Raw genomic sequence first — 17448 nt, forward strand, 5'->3', positions numbered from 1 at the left:
CCAGAGGAGGGCCACTCATATGGTTAAGGGCTTGCAGACCAAGCCCTACGAGGAGAGACTAGAGAACCTGGACCTTTTCAGCCTCCGCAAGAGAAGGTTGAGAGGCGACCTTGTGGCTGCCTATAAGTTCATCACGGGGGCACAGAAGGGAATTGGTGAGGTTTAATTCACCAAGGCGCCCCCGGGGGTTACAAGAAATAATGGCCACAAGCTAGCAGAGAGCAGATTTAGATTGGACATTAGGAAGAACTTCTTCACAGTTCGAGTGGCCAAGGTCTGGAATGGGCTCCCAAGGGAGGTGGTGCTCTCCCCTACCCTGGGGGTCTTCAAGAGGAGGTTAGATAGGCATCTAGCTGGGGTCATCTAGACCCAGCACTCTTTCTTGCCTATGCAGGGGGTCGGACTCGATGATCTATTGAGGTCCCTTCCGACCCTAGCATCTATGAATCTATGAATCTATGGAATTTCCTAGAGCATGTGTGTGTGGTAGGGAGAAGGTTGTAGCTTGGGGCACGTTAAGATATAAAGAGATATTTTCCCCCAAATATAAAGTAATATTTCAAATATAAATAATATTAGAGAAACAAAACTGCAACAAACAATTTGTTAAGGATGCTTAGGCAAAACCTACTCACAATGGAAATGTAAAGCAATGACAAGTTAAAGGACATCTGCTAGCTTCCCTCATTCCCCAGATATCACATTAAATATGGTCTCTGTTAGACTCTGTATCTCCACAGAAATGTGCTTCTGCCTCTAACAGATGAAGAAACGCATTGCTCACCCCAAGTTTATCTAGTATGCTGTAATGCATAACCTTACCTCTGAACTAAGAAGTAATACAGTGCATCTCTAGTTAAACTATAAACTCTTTAACTGTGGACAGAAATTACACATAAACTGGTAAAAGTGATTGTAAAACATTTCAAATCTGTAAGAAGTTCAGTTCAAACCATAGAAGTTCAGTGCACATAAACTGCTTTCAAAATGGTCGGAACCAGTTAAGATAAACCTAGATGGATGCAGTATCGGACTGAACTGATTTAGGTTAAATTGATTTACTGAACTTCTGTCCCAGATCCCCTCCAGATTCAAGTTAACTCACAGTCCCCCAGCATCCCAGGATACTTTGTGCCTCCCCCACAAATGGCCCCTTGCAGGGTGGGTGAGCTAGGCTTGGCCAAAGCTGTCTGCTTCAGTCGGGCAGAGAGGCATGCTGTAGCGCAGTTCTTCCTTCTCCCCTCCCCCACTTGCTCCACCGGCTTGTGGCCTGGGCCACTGAAGTCATGTAGCTGCATTTCCGGAATCAAAAGTGAATGTCCATTCACTTATCAGTTCAATCTATGCAGCTTAGACTAACCTACAAAGATTGAATCAATTCAGCCTCAGACTTTTGGACTGTCTGTACTTAGCCTTAGAGGTTTACAGCTTTTGTTTTGTGTGTGCGCAGTGTTTAGCACTACATAGTCCTGGTGCATGGCTATGGTCATTCAAATAAATAATAATACAGCAAAATAAGTTTATGCAAATATCCCTGAGCTCAGCATTCAAGCTTTGTGTTACAGTAAGAGTTAGATGAATTTGGGATATATGCTGGAGTTGTAAGGAGTTTCCTAGTCAGTAGTTCATATCTTGTCTGGGTTATAAGAGAAATGGGGGTAAAAGTAAGAATGGGAAAATGTCTATTTTTAAAAATACAAATAGAGTTTCCAACCAGTTATAAAATCTATACATTCAAACACACAGTCTTTTTTTGTCATTTGAAATTTCTATTAGAACTGGTCTAAATTTTTGCATTAGAATTTTTTTTTAACAAAACAGCCTCTTTTTCTTATTAAAACTCCATAGAAATATTTGTTTTGTTTGAAATATTCTGCATTGTCAATAAAAATCAATCAAGAAAAAATAGAGAAAGTGGAAGGAAAAAATCAAAACTTTTTTTATTTAATTTTTTCAACAAAAATTGAACAGGTTTTAGAGAAGTCCCTATTTTAAAGAAATGTTTTTGAATTATTGCTTAAAAAATAAAGTATTTTGACAAGCTGTATGATCTTGCTATCATCTAACAACTGAACTACTTTCTATGGGGAATCTCACCCAAGCCTATATAAGTAATAATAATCAAATCTTTGGGTAAAATATTTTAGGAGGTCCAGCTCATTGCATATCTGGTGGCAGCATAGACCATATGTCATTCAAATGCCTTTCAATGATTTTGGTAGGAGCCGTGCATGCTTAAATGAGATTAATATTTGCCTCAACGGGTAAATTTTTAGGCATACGTAAGAAGCTTAAGCTTGTATGGCTTCTGCTCATTTTAAGAAAACTCATGCTGCTAAACACCCACATGTTGATTCAAGATGTGGAGGAACAATCTCAGCAGATGGTCAGTTGTGTACAGTACAAAGCCAGGTGGTTAGCTTTCCTTTACAGGCTACATTTTTATGTTGGCTTGTAAAGTTTTGTGCTGCAATTTGACAGATGTAACATGACAGTACAATATAACACTTAAAGTGTCAAAAAACACCACCTTGTATTCAAGGTGTGTGTCCATAATCTACTACGATCTGGTCTGCATTTGGTGTGAGGGAAGGAAGCAGAGTTGAAATATCTATGGCATTTATTTTTTGGCAGATATATTTGCTCTCCAGCTATCTAAACTATTTTTATAGTTCCACATATATCCAATTTCAAAGCAGCTAAAACTAATTTCTTTTTCTGGTTCTTGACAATGACAGTTTGTACCCAAACCAGATTTCTCTCTCTCACACGGAGCCAAGTAAACCATTAAGAGGGTTTTTTTCTTGAAGCCCAGAATGTGCTTCCTTACAGCTTGAGTAAAGAAGCAACAGCACAGTAGGAAGTTCCTACCCCGGTATCATTTTGTGGGAACAGTCCCATTGCTTTGATGGTGGCTCATTATCTTTTCAATAATAACTTTCAAATACTTACCCGAAAGTCGGCTTGAAAGTTCTGCTGTGAGGGATGTCATGCCACTAGCTCTCCCAGGTGAAATTGGTGTGGCAGGGTGCACTGAAGGCGTTGCAATTGATCCCAAGTATTGGTAGGACTGATCATAGGACCACGGAGGAGATGGCTGTACTTGCCTTGTATCTGCAATGAAAGAGAGAGAGTGCTTGTTTTTCACCACTAAGGTCTGTGATCAAACATGAGTACTGAACCAGATGGCTTATATGGAGACTTACTTATATGCTATTATAATTACATTTTAGTCCCTACATTCCTCTTTGCTGAGAGACCTTCAGATGAATCACATTTTAAGATATAATTGGTGTATTTGATTTTTGATCAGTTCAATCTTCCTTGTGAAGTTTTTGGAAAATTCACATTGATGATGGAAAGGGAGAAGTTGATCCAGCTTCCCAAGGTGAAAGTGTCAATGCGCAAACTATTCATTGTGGAGGTACATATTTCAGGTCATACAGTAGTTGCTTATTCTGTCACAAAAGCAAGTCTTGCATGGCACTGAGAAGACAGCAACGCTAGAATGTGATACAGTTTAGAGTGGGAACGTCAAATGATCCTAAGGGAGTTATGTGGTTGGTTCAGTAAGATTTGGGAGTTTCAACTCGCTTAACTCTGAACATCTCAGCCGTAGTTCTGCGAAAACATAGGGGATTACATAGAAAATAAAGAAATTCCATTGAAAGGGATGAATGAATAGCAGTAAATGAACTTTAGAAATAGAAATTGTTATGTAAACCTCTTTAGAACTGCAAAATAGGGAATACAGGATATTTTATGAGCATAGGCTTTTCAGAGGCTTTCTATTGTGTCCAGGTGAAATCCTGATATGTATGGATGCATAGAAGTTCTTATTAACATGGGGCAAAATATTACATTAGGCTTCAAAATGAGTTTGTCTTCTATTTGGGGTCAGAGACTTTTGACGGAGCAGGAGAAGATGTTTGCCTAAAGCAGTTTTTCCATCATAAGAACAACTCTTTTTTGTTTGGTGAGCTTTCACAGGCATGGAAGTGGGTCTTTTTGTACCTGCAGAAACTGCCTTTTACTTTCATTAACATTTAAAGCATGAAAGATTTCTTTCTTAAAAACAGTCCACAACACTGTGATTATCCTCTAGTTGTACCAGCAGTAAAAAAATTTTGTTCCAGCTTGAACTGGCTTTTTGTCTTTTTCAAAAGGAGCAAATATCTGACTAGCAGGCAGTATTTACATAAAGCTGATACCAGCATGGGAGGAAATGCTCTCAAGTTCAAGATGAAGGACTTTGATCTTCCATAAGAAATCACATCTGGAGATTATTAGTTGGTTGTGTTTTATGCAGATGCGATTTACATTTTGTTTGTTTCATTTGTTTGGAAGGAGAGAGTTATAGAAAAGCAGAGTAACCTGGCCTTGTAAAGCTTTACTTGTAAGGCCATCTGCAGAATAAACTTTTAAGTCCATCAAAAGATTTTTACACTGATTAACAGACATTCCAATTCTGCCTGGATGAAACCCTGAAGTACTGTATCTCCTCTTGTGTGCAGAGTTCCTTTATAATGATTCATTTGAGTCATTGCTTTAGAAAGCCAGCCTATTAGATTACAGGAAATATAGGGCACAAACAGGAAATATGGGCACAACCACCCCCCCAAATTGTTTCTAAATCTAAAATCATTTCTTTGTTTAAAATCTGTGAGTAATATTTATTAGAGGCAAGAGGCAGACAGCTAAAGAAATTCAGTCTGTAGGGCTTTTGTCAGAAGTAACGATCTGTAGAAAATGGGAGTGCAAGCTTGCCAATAGTCCCATGCCAAAACAGCTCAATCCTGAACTGATCACCTTACTCAGGCATCCAGGCCAATTGAGTTCAGTGGGTCTACTCAGCTGAGTAATGTGGCACTAAGTGCAGGGAAAAATATATAGTTTGAACTTTTTGCTTAGTAGCCTAAGGTAGACAACTAGGGCACCAGCTCCAGGAGCCAACTTATAGGAGAGCACGAACATCAGCCATCCCTGCTAGCAACAGCCACCAACAGCCCAGACACTGCTGCTTCTGCTGTCGCTGCTGGTGCCCAGGGCACAGAAACTCCTTGATATGCCCCTGGCCTTGCCCAATCAATCCCTTGTACATCTGCTGAAACTGCTATTGGAGAAGCTGACCCGTTCCACCTGTTTTATCTGTTTAAGGGTTTTCTGTAGCTTACATCAGTGCAGAAAAAGGTTCCTTGGAGGTGATGGAAGCCCTGCAACAGGAGTGGGGAAGTGTGCATGCACAAAGAAATTAATTTAATGAAAACACACTTCAAAAGAAGTGCAAGTTACTTCCCAATTAAGAATATCTCCAAAAAGATCGGGCTAGAGATAGCAAAAGATAGAGCTACTCCCATTTAAATTAAAGGAAAATAAGGCCCAAGGGCCTCTAGGGCCAAACAGGATTTCGGAATCATTTAAAAGGAAATCAAAATAGCCTGAAGTCAAAGGAGCTGCAACAGTTCACACCAGTTTGAGGATCTAGGCCCAAAACTTCCTGTATTTCTCCTACTAGTAAGTACTTTCCATATCTAATTTTTATGATATGGGAAAATATATTTAAAAATGTAAATGGTTAATGATTGCTCTAGGGCAGGAATTATGGTGCAATAATTCACACCTTGTTGTGTAGTCACCAGCTCTCAGCCTCCAGCTTCATGCCTAACAACCTATTAAGCATAAAGCATTGAACCATCTTTCATGTCCCATCATGTTTCACTGCCATGAAAAAATTCTGTTTGGCTTGTTTTAAAAACTAGTAATTAAACAGCATGAATGTTACGTAATCTTTAATCATTTAATAAAAGAAGGTTCTTGAAAGACTCAGGGAAAGGGTTAAAGCTTTCTTTTCTCATGCCACTGGTCTCGGCAGTTGGTAGTGTTCTAATTATCACCGCGGTGGAAAATGAAAGTGTAATCTGGAGAAGGCTGGCATCTTCAAAGAATGCTGATGGCATTGCCTTTCGTTTTGAGATTCTACTGTTGATAATTTACCAGTAGGTGGCACTGGAGAACTTCTTGCCGTCTCAGAATTGCTAGCTCAGATTCCAGCTAGGGTTTGGTTGGCACCAAGTCACTGCATAAAAGAAATACTGTGCCAGGCTCATAGTAAGTTTCCAGAACTACATGATTTTATGACTGTGGCTACCACAGGCAGTAATATATTTGGATTTGAGACCCAATACAAAATGCCACCTTCCACATGTGACACTCTCGGAGTTGTCGAGTTGTCAAAGCAATTAACATGACACTTGTAAGACTTGCTTTTAGCCTTTCTAACCCATAACAACTCTGGAACAGTTTTTCTTAAGTGCAGTTCTACTCTGAAAAGTGGTTGCATAAAAGTTGCCTCCTTTTTTATTTTACCTGGCTGGCCTGTTCCCTGGGTGTACTCAAAAGTCTCATTTGCTGACTTTCGTGACGGTAGGTATACATTTCACATATATGCATGTGTGTGTGTGTGTGCGTATATGTATGTATGTATGCACACACACCCACACATACATAAACACATATATAGACACATACACATACATATGCATACATGCATACATACATATGCATGAGGGCATGTTTACTGCATGCTGGCACTCTAGAACCAGCCCAGCTAGAAGAAAAAAAAGCAAACAAACAGACACTTGCCAGGCAAAAGCACTGCACAGATGTCATGGAAGGCATAATTTGGTTTTTGCAGACCCTTTATTAATGGCAAGGTAACATAAAAGGGAAAGAACCTTCCTTTAGACTCATAGCCCAAGTGACTGTGGGGAAGTCAATCAAATAAAACTCTCTCAAATTTTACCAGTAAGCTGAGCCTAAACATGTACAGCTTGGAAACCAGTGAGCCAAAATAAACACAAAGTCCCAAGATGCCACTTCTTTATAACTGTTTTTCAGAGGAGACTCCCATTTTAGATTGCACAATGTTAAAGAAAGAGGGAGAGAGAGAAACAAGGGCTTTCGGTCAGATCACTGTCTAGTGTAAAATCAGTGCAGTTCGATGGAGCTGTGCTGATTTACATTAGCAGCTGAGAATTTGATCCCTTTGTGGTGGCAGGGGAAGAGTCTGTTTTCACCACTGAATTTATTTATCTGGTTAAAAAAAAAATCCAGATTGGAAAGGAAAGCACCTAACCCTATCATTCTAGTGAAGAATTCATTTCAGTGGTCAGTTTGAAATTATAAGCGAACGGTGGAGACTCCTATGCCCACGAGGCGCAATGAACTTGCTTAATGGCTGTGTGTGAATGCCAGTTATATTTTGAGTAGGGCACAACGGGACTCAGAACTGGCTGATATCACTGTGGTATTGAAGAAGACAGCTCACAGTGGGTCACTGCAGGTCAGACATCACAGCCTGATCTCTGCCAACTGCAATGTTGTCACCAAATCTCAGGATGATAAAATGTATTCCTAGAAACCTGTGAAAGGAGCAGCAGGATGTGAGTCAGGACTTTAAGGCACGAGTCAGAATGGAGACAGGGATGTTACTAAGCAGACAGGTAGCAGGGGTTCCCTTGACTGAATGGGGGCACACACTTTATTTTCACATGGCTAAAGCAAGGATACACTCCAAAAGCACTGCCTGAAAAGTAATGTTTCATTCCCACAAGCAATATCTAAAACTTGTTAAGATGATCATTTGACATCCTGCCTTCAAGAAATAATTTTACAGTGCAAGGGTCAGCAGGTAAAAGGGAGTAGACTCAAGTAGTGAGCAGTTAATTAGCCACAGATCTAGATCTGTTAAAATCCCACCAGTCCCTGATATACCAAGATGAAGAAATTGTGAAACAGCCTCTGCAGTTGCCAGACCTTGCTCTCAAGTTGCAACAATTTCTGTCAGTCACATGTAAAAGATTCTGTAAGCTGCATAGTGTTGAGCTTTGCAGTTCCTCTGTTCTCCTGGCAAGCACTTTAAAGGCAACAACTGGCACAAAAGATGGGATGAAAGAAGGCAGGGATCACTTCTCAGCAGTTAAGCAATGGCTTGCAAATGTCGACCAAGAGGGAAATAAGAAATGACTGGGGATATTAACCACTTTATAAGGCTTCACTGACTCCAGTATTCATTTTCTTTCCCCACTATTTGCATGCTTTGCCACACTTTCCAAAGGGAAACAGTTCACATAGTGTGAATCTCCTTTCCTTCAAGTGTGAGTAAGTCAAGAATGGTCTTGATTAGACATGTTCATTTGGAGAGGTTTCATGTTTAATGGACTTAGAGGAGGCGAATACTCTGGGCAGTTTACAGCCTCAGGAAAAGGATGAAGGCAGTTTGCAAAGTTCATTTTATTTTATTTTTTCTCTCCCTCTTCCCTGTTTTTTTTCCCTCCAGTCTTTCACATTCCTTTCTCCTTTTCATATATTGTCAACCCCAGAACCTTCTTTCTACTCTTTTTCTTTTTTTCTTTCCAATCCTAGAAAACTTCAGTGGCCAGTACAAGAAGCCCTGAGACCCTGCAACCCATTATTGATTTGGCCTGAACTTTTCTTACATCAATGTGACCAAAATGGCTTTGTTATCCTCACGTCCCTTCCTGGGGCCGAACCAATCTTAAATTTATGTGGCACTTTGATAAGCAGTGCCAACCCTCTCTCCCTTTCCCCCCCAGCAGCTGAAAGGATTAGTCAGTGGCTTAGAGAAGGTGGGACTTTCCAAAGGACAAGTTCATCACTGACAGCAGCAGACACACACACAAGCAAGCAGTCTAATACTTCTCAGTGCTGGAACATGAGGAGCTGGAAAATTACAGAGCAAACAGTAAAATTCCACCATCAGCTATTTCATTATGCAGGGTGGTTTCCCGCAGCATGACACACTGTGGAAACCACTGTATTGGTTGGTCACACCACAGAGCCATTTCCCAATACAACAATTAGGAGATGTATGGGATTCATAGAGGTGGGCACGTGCTTTAGGCTTTAAAGATGAGATTTTCAAAGCTTCCTTATAGATGTGGATGCCCATTTTCCATCAGCTAGTAATGGGAACTGAACATTTGATTCCTTGCCTGGCTTTGAAAATCCCACCCTAGTCTTTTAACTCTTGAAAACGGTTCTTTTGAATGAGTGTCAGGGGCTCCTACCCCACTGTCTTTACATGCTTAAGCTAAAGTCCTACCCCAACTTCACCTTCTTTTCAGTGGGGGCCTCAAAATAAGCAACCACCTCTCTATATGCATTCTAAGTTCAAAATTTCTGATTGTGGGGAAGCCCTCAGATTCCCTCACCAAGCTGTTTTCTCCATACTACTTCATATAAATGAAAGGCACGTCAGGTGATGTTGTTTGTCATGTTTTCATGCTGCTTCTGAAGCTACTTATTTCCTGTAAAAAAGTACCTCCAGCCGTGACCTCATGCCCCAATGTTTGCTTTTGTTTTATTTCAGAGCTTCTGTGGTTTTGTGAGGCATTACAGCTGTTTGAGAAGTTCTAGAGTAGTCTGAGCCTTTGAAATGTCTCCTGTGGGACACAGAAATGAGCGCATTTCTATGTGCGTCAGAGCCTCAAGTATTAAGGGGAAAAATACCAACTAGAATAGGAACCTTTCAAAAAATGGATGCTAATTGTGCCATGGCAATTACCTTGACTGCAGTATTTATGGGACTCCTTATAAGCACTGAAGAAATTTCCAAAATATGGTGAGCATTTTATAGACAGGTAGGAAGACAAAGCCTCTATATAGAAGTAGATTCTTTAATGTTAGAGACAAAAAAAGAGACAAAGAGAAAAGGAATGTGATAAGAGATCAAGATCCAGAGAGAACAAAGTGAAGACTGGCAGCTCAATCATTAGTTATGCTTTTTATTCATTTTCTATTTATAATCTACCCTTAACTAACCCTCTAAATAACCCTTTTAGAATCACAGAATCATAGAAATTAAGAGCTGGAAGGGACCTCAAAAGATCATTGAGTCGAGCCCCCCTGCTCTGGGCAGGAATACTACTGAGATCAAATGACCCTCGCCAGATGTCTGTCCAGTCTCCTCTTGAAGACTTCCAAGACTGGGGACTGTACCACCTCCTTGGGAAGTCTATTCCAGATTCTGGTCACCCTTACCATAAAGAAGTTCTTCCTTACATCCAACCTGAAACCATCCTCTAACAGTTTATGGCCATTGCTCGTTGGACTCCCCTGGGGCACCATAGTGAACAGTTTTTCTCGTAGCTCTTGATATTCACCCCTTACATACTTATAGATGGCCACCAAATCCCCCCCTCAGTCTTCTCTTCCCCAGGCTGAACAGTCCCAGGTCGCTTAGTCTTTCCTCTTAAGGTTTGTCCTCCAGACCCTCAATCATTCTTGTGGCCTTTCTCTGGACCCTTTCAAGATTCTCCACATATTTTTTGAAGTGCAGCGCCCAGAACTGGACACTATTCCAGCTGGAGTTTCACCAGCACCGAGTAGAGAGGATGTATCACTTCCTTAGCTCTGCTTGCTAGGGGTGTGTGAAATGGGCCGTACTCAATTTGGATTTGGATTTGGCCCAAATTGGGCCACAGTGATTCGATTAACTGATTTGGATCATTGTCCCGATTCAGTTCGGACAAATCCAAATCTGAAGATTCGATGCTGATTTGGAAAGTCACCAGTTTGGCCATAGACAGCTTTAAATGTTTTTTCTACATACCTTGAGGTACCAGGGGCATCTCATGAATGCTGCGATGCTGGGGCGCATGGAGCGTCCCATAAGAGCGCAGAGAGGCCCCCTGCATGCTCGGCGGTGGACCCAGAAGTGGACTGGAAGTACTTCTGGGCCACTTCCAGGTCCACTGCCAAGTGTGCGGGGGACCCCTTCCCCCATGCCCTCCTGGCTCAGGGATCAGCCATGGGGGGACCCTGGGTGCCCCTCCAGACCCAAGAGGCACCAGTTGCTGAGCCAGAGGGTGGGGGGAGGGTTCCTTGCACCCTTCGCTGCAGAGCCAGAAGTGGACTGGAAGTGCTTCTCGTCCACTTCTGGGTCTGCCACCGAGCATGCTGGCTACCCTCTCCGCGTTCTTGTGGGATGCTCCGTCTGCCCCACCATCTCAGCTTTCACAAGCCGCCTGGTACCTTGAGGTATGTAGAAAAAAAAATTAAAGCTGTGTCTGTGTCCGAATCATTGAATCTCTCCAAATCGATTCGGAGGGTTCTGATGTGATTAAATTCAGAGAGATTAAATCTTTCAGTTTTTAATGCAGTTAAAAACTGTAGTTTTATATGAGCAATAGAAACTCTTCTTTTGAGACAAATAGTAGAGAAAGGGCCTCCCCCCCATGCCAGAATACATTCCTTGATAGTATGTTTTAATTTATTTCATTTTCTTCAAGTTCATGTGAGGAAAGGAAGATTTAAAATCATTAAAATGTCAAAAATGGTACCAAAGGCTATGGAAAAAAAGCACTTGTACTAGGGAAGAAAACCCAAACATTCACCTAGGGTCAGACTTTAAGGTTGCTCTAATGAACTACTTAGACTGGAAGCAGAGAATGGTTGTAGGCTATATTATGCTGCCAAATAATAAATAAGTAAATAAATAAATAAATTAATAAAATAAGAAGGAGGAGTGATGAAGAAATCACAGGTATGAGGGGTACTCTGGAAATCTACTTCAGCTGTTTGAACCTGGTGCCCATAATGGGAGGTGAAAACAGCAGCAAGTACTGAACTGTGAAAACTGTGATTTCACAATCAATGTATGTGCTGTTCCAGCAGGTTAGTACATAAGCTGCACAGATGAAATATAAACCATCTCTCCCCTTGAGTAAGCACACTCCTCCTGGGCTGGCGTCACTGTTGCTTTGAAGAACACGGCTGTATTATGTACAAACTGCAAAGTCTTGCAGAGCCAGTGACACACAAAAGTCGGAAAACTGAGTTTTGCATATGAAGGATGCATTGTTCTTTGTCTTCATTGGTATGACTCACCCTGGTGAGCAGTAGTTATTTATTCAAGAGAAAGACGCCATTCGCCTCCCCATGTCTTTGCTTTTTACCCTCATCAACAATGACTAAAATAATTCAACCTTGAACTTCTACTATTTAGGGTTCCATGAGGCTGATGCTCATTTAGACTCTGTGGTGTTGCAGTTTTTGTTTCCCTTCCACATCCCCAAATTTGTTCTTTGAACACAAAAAAATATAGCTAGAAAAATGTAGCTCTACAAGTTTGGAGACAAGGAAAATCTTGGCTAACACAACAGCTTCATAGGAACCACTGCCCTACCATAATGATGAACTTCCACATAACTGAACATGCACAGCTCTTGACCCAACTCTCAGCTCCAGTGCATGAATCATCTATCTAGTTACATACTTAAAATGATTCCCAGTGGTATAAGCACCTCATCAATATAATGAATTGAATCCTCAAACCACCATGGGAGGAAGGATATTATTATAATCCTTATTTAATCCGAAGGGCATCTGAAGTACACAGAGCTCCCTCCAGGCCCTAGTTCATGTACTTAATGGAGTGGTTCATGTGGTTTGCTGGATTAAAGTTTAAGGGAGTTGCCCAAGGTCACTGAGTGAGGGTGAGTCTACACTGCAGGCTAAGTTTACACTAGCTGTGTTGGGTATGTGTAGTGGTGCAGCAGTGGCAACGCAAAAAACCTGTCTGAGAAGCAGAGTAAATTAGCCCAGACTGGGTGCATCTACACAAGAAATTAGCGCAATGCAATAAAGTCCGGTGCAGTTTGCACCGGAGTTTATTACACCTGGGTGCAGTGTTTACACATGCCCAGGACAGCAGCACATTGAGCCAAGGCAGCAATGCCCCAGCTGCCAGGGAGCCCCAGGATTCAGCCTGCCAGGCTGGTGCTGCTCCAACTTGGCTCAATGTACTGCAGAGGGGCTGGCTGGGGCATGAGGGGGTTACAGTGCAGGGGCTAGCCAGCAGGTAGCCCCTGTATTGTAGCACCCTCACGAGCCAGCCAGCCCTGTCACCATCTGCGTGTGTGTTGTGGCGGAGTAAATAATAAGGGTATGCAAAGCAGGCCCTATTCAATTCAGATTTGCCCCAAGTCAGGGACAGTGATTCCATGAGTTGATTTGAATCACTATCCCTATTTTTTCTACATACCTTGCAGCTTGTGAATGCTGTGATGCTGGGGTGCATGGAGCGTCCCACAGGAGTACAGGGGGGTGGGATGTGCTTGGTGGTGAACCCGGAAGAGGACCAGAACTACTTCTGGGTCCACTGGGGAGTGTGCTGGGGGCCATCCCTACACCCCCTGGCTCGGCGATCGGCCATGGGGGGACCCCGGGTGCCCCCCCAGACCTAGGAGTCCACTTCCAGGTCTGCTGCCGAGCACGCTGGGGAGCCCCCCGCACTCCTGTGGGACGCTCCAGGTGCCTGAGGATTGCAGCATTCACAAGCCACCTGCTACCTAGAGGTATGTAGAAAAAAATTTTAAGCTGTGTCTCTGTTCGAATCACTGAATCTTTCCGAATCTCTCTGGATCGATTTAGAGGATTCCAATTTGATTCAGAGAGATTAAAGGGTCATCCAATTCAATTCAGATTCGGAGAGTTGGCCACCAAATTGGGATGAATCTCTGCCAAATCAAATCAGGGACTGAAGCTTTGCACAGCCCTAGAAATAACTCCGCTATAGGATAGTACTTGCATTGGGCAGTACTAATCTGCAGCGGAGTTAATTAGTTTACTCTGGCCTAATAACTGCATGTGTAGACAGAGACACTTTACTGCAGGCCTAATTAGGCAACTCTGCAGTAAGCATCTCATGTAGATGCCCCCACTGAAATCCATGCTGCCGCAGCTAGCGCACTAATCATAAACAAACTTGCCAGTTTAAAGCTAGGTCAGATATCTCCAAACTATGCTGCTGCCAGTAGTGTCGTGGCAATGTAGATGTAACCACAGTCCCCAAGTTCTTGTTCAGCATCATATTCACAATACTCTTCGCTCTCCTAGTGACTGCAGGAACATTTTTCTTTTACAAGAAAGGAAAGGCAAGAAAGCCTTACAGGTGTCATCTAGTGCTAGTTCCTAAAATGCAGGTGGGGGGAAGTTACAAGTATGATTTGCAGACTTTAGCATCTCTCATTCTCCTTCCCAAGCACAATGCATTTCATACCTCCATGCAATGCCTGGTCTTACCAGTCTTAGATATGGGTTACTGATAATATGTAGGGCTGACATAGCCACTGTGACATTTTCTTGACTTGTTATAGACAGATTTTACATTTGGGAGCTGGTGTTTGAAAAGACAGTTATGAACTCTCACGTCACAGGAAAATAAATGTTCTCCTATATCTGCATATTTGTTTGAAGAACGTTTAATTTGAGGATGAAAATTCCACAGAGGGATTATTCCCATTGGAAACAAATAGCAGCAAAGGAGGAGAAAGTCTTTACAGACTCCACTGATAAAGGAATGTCTACAGCATGGCCTCAGGTGTCTCAAAGTTTACTCCTGGCTATGCGAACTAATTACACCATATTAAAGTTTTTCAGCCTGCAGATAAACAAAGAATCCCCATCAATCTTTTCTTTCATACCTTCAGTGCTTCTCTCCCCTTTCTCCACATGAAAGCTGCATAAGAAAAAACGGAATCTCTGGAGTTTGCAGTCATTTTATCCACCACAAAACACTGACCTTGATGTGAACTAATTAGGATTGCAATAGATTAATAATACAGGTTGGTAAGGTGGAGTTTTGTCAGTATAAAAGGGGCCTTTGAAGATTACAGTCATTTACACTTTCATGAACTCATCCCTAGTGCTGAGAAAAAAAGAATATAGACTAATAAAGTGGAATTCATCTACACACACGGCCAACTCACCCCCTAAACTTGTATTCAGGACAGCAAATGAAATCTACTTGGGTTCTTTTAAATTCTAACACAAATCATGATTAAAAAACTTTTGGTAATAAGCAGACCTCTGATGATCTAAAGACACATCAGTTCATTTTATTGACTTAGAGAAAGTAAATGACATATCAAATACAACCTTCATGCTTTAACAAATGAGGTCACCTTGAGAAAAATGATACCAAGCAGAGCGGTATGAAACATCCCTCCAGAGTGCAGCTTTGATTTACAAGGTGAAGTAAGGTCTTCTTCATGTGAACATATATTTTTAAAAGTGAGATAGACTTAGAATGTAGCTTGGATGTTTTTTAAAACAGATCACTACGAAACTGTTGCTAATTAAAGTACTAAAGTGGGTGACTTTTAAAGAAAAAGGTAGTTATTGAGAACAATATGCAACTCTGCTTTTTTAGGCCATCACATTGGTTTAAAGATGATCTACACTGTTGACATAAAAATGAGTTAAGCCCAGAAATATTTGCTGAAAGACCCAACAAACTGGGCTGCTTGGGGGTGGAGAAGGAGCAGAGGAGCAGGTGGAAGGATTTCATCCAGAAATATGTTTAAAATACCTTTTAAGAGATGTTTTCCTTCCTTTGTGAAATCCTCTGGCACTTCCTGTTTAACTGAAGAATGGATCTTTCTGTAACATTGGGAATATCAGAAATTCCATGCAGCCTATGGCATCAATGAGGTCACAGAAGGATGTATCTTGTGATTCTTCCGTGAATCAGAAAATACCAGAGGATTACATTGAGATGGAAAAGGATTAAAAGGAAGGTGAGTTAAAACCTATTTCTTTGTAGAACTCCTCTCCACAGTTATGCGAGCAGGGCTACTCAGTATCCATGCTGGGTTTAGGTCAATTTTACTGTTAACTTTTCAGTTCCCCTTTAGATGCTGTGTTGGCTAACTTCAGATCAGGATAAGACTAAAGCTGAAGGAGAAGACATGTGGCCCTTGAATGTACCATGGGACTTGTACTTCAGCATCACTTTGGAGCTACTGAATTTGCCACCCACAGTTCAGAAAATGAACACATGCAAAATAAGTCATTGCAGAACTGGCATGGCTGGCCAGCATTTTCAGAGAGAGGGTCCTATATGTGGTTTTGAAACTGCAGTTCACACACAGCTCCCAAAGACTCCCAGTCATGCAGTCATTAGTAAACTGACTCAAACGGGGGCTTCGGTTGTTTAGCACCTTTCAAAACAAACCACCTAGGCAAGTGATTACATAGATAATTGAGCAGATAACTTTAGGTCCCTAAATTTAAAAATCATGCTTTAATTTTCATTTTGTGTGCTGATTACAATCTATATTTAAAATGGATTAAGGAATAAAAATGAATCTAAACATAGCAGGACCAAAAGATAATAATTAATGGAAAAGTTCAGCATAACATAAAAGATCTTCCTCACTATATATAATTCCAGTTTACTAAAAAAAAGGTTGCAAAATGATGTAATAGGAAGCCATAACCTTTTTGCACTGGAAATGTAGCTGAGTATATATAACCAAAGCTATTATAAATTCTGTTATTAATTTGTGTAAGTAGTACACAACTGCTTGTATTAAACTACTGAAAAATTCACTGCAAAAATATTCCAGAGAGCTGAGAAAGTTTTCTGCTTCTCTGGTGCTAGAGTATGTTGATCTGCAATACCTGTGGCTCCAAGTAGGTCAGCCATGTTTTGCTGGGAAATATCAGTAAAATGGCAGCTCTTACCGTTAACAGTTATGGCTGTATTAAAATACTGACAGCTATATCTAACATTTTTTTCGAAACCTTAGTGATCACAATAAAGTCCCTTTGAATGTGATGAGGAGTAGAACTGTACATGCAGAATAAGGTCATTGGTGATTATAATTACCCAGGGCCCTTTTCCCTTAAGAAATCAGTTCAAAGCTGAAGGAATCCTGTTATGCAATCAATTCCCTCCTTTATTTAAAGAGATGGTGTCAAGACTGGTTAACTCCAATTTTGATCTCTTGCCCATTTTTCTCTTCACCTGTGTGGAAGGTCCAGTAATTTCTTTGTACATGTTTAAGTTTAAAAACAAGTACTTCAGTGTTTGTTATTTCTAATGAGAAAAATGAATGGAGTCAGCCAGGCACTCGTCAGTGTCTACAATGGAGGGAAAACAATTTCACGTGGGGAGCTGATTTCATTTTTAAGGCTCCAAAGTGTTATTATAAAGGACAATAAGAACAAAACTGAACAAAGCCACATTGATTTTAAAAATTAAATCAAATAATTACCTAAAACTGCAAAGCAATTGCAAGAAAGTATTTCATTTGCCCTGAAAATAAATTGCTTTCAATTTTTCATTTTGCTGTAAATAATGAAACCTTTCATTGCAGGCTGGCCTGAAATAAATTTGTTTTCTTTATTTTTTTGGAAATGACAGCAACCCAAGGAATCTTTAATTTACACAGCTCTAATTTAAATCCCTTTCAAGGAAAGTGGCATATTTTGGCCAACGTGGTCTCAAAATGTTCATCTGGCGACATTTGTAGTTTCTCTGGCAAATTAATTAAATTCATAGTGGATCATTCCTCCCTGATCTCATATTCATTTAGCTAGTCTCAACCTATAGATAAGCTGATGATGAGACACTAAACG

At 41.0% G+C, this 17448-nt stretch overlaps 1 protein-coding gene across 2 annotated transcripts in view; it reads right to left on the reverse strand.

Moving 5' to 3' along the window:
- RUNX1 (runt related transcription factor 1) overlaps positions 1–17448 on the reverse strand; it is a 229481-nt gene that overhangs the window by 6197 nt on the left and 205836 nt on the right. For both annotated transcript variants that reach the window (XM_025206534.1, XM_006025705.3), the window contains one exon: positions 2953–3114. In XM_025206534.1, coding sequence (XP_025062319.1) covers positions 2953–3114 — 162 coding nt within the window. The remainder of the gene's footprint in view (positions 1–2952; positions 3115–17448) is intronic.

The sequence above is a fragment of the Alligator sinensis genome, unplaced genomic scaffold (assembly GCF_000455745.1).
Source record: "Alligator sinensis unplaced genomic scaffold, ASM45574v1 scaffold966_1, whole genome shotgun sequence".
Classification (NCBI taxonomy): domain Eukaryota; kingdom Metazoa; phylum Chordata; order Crocodylia; family Alligatoridae; genus Alligator; species Alligator sinensis.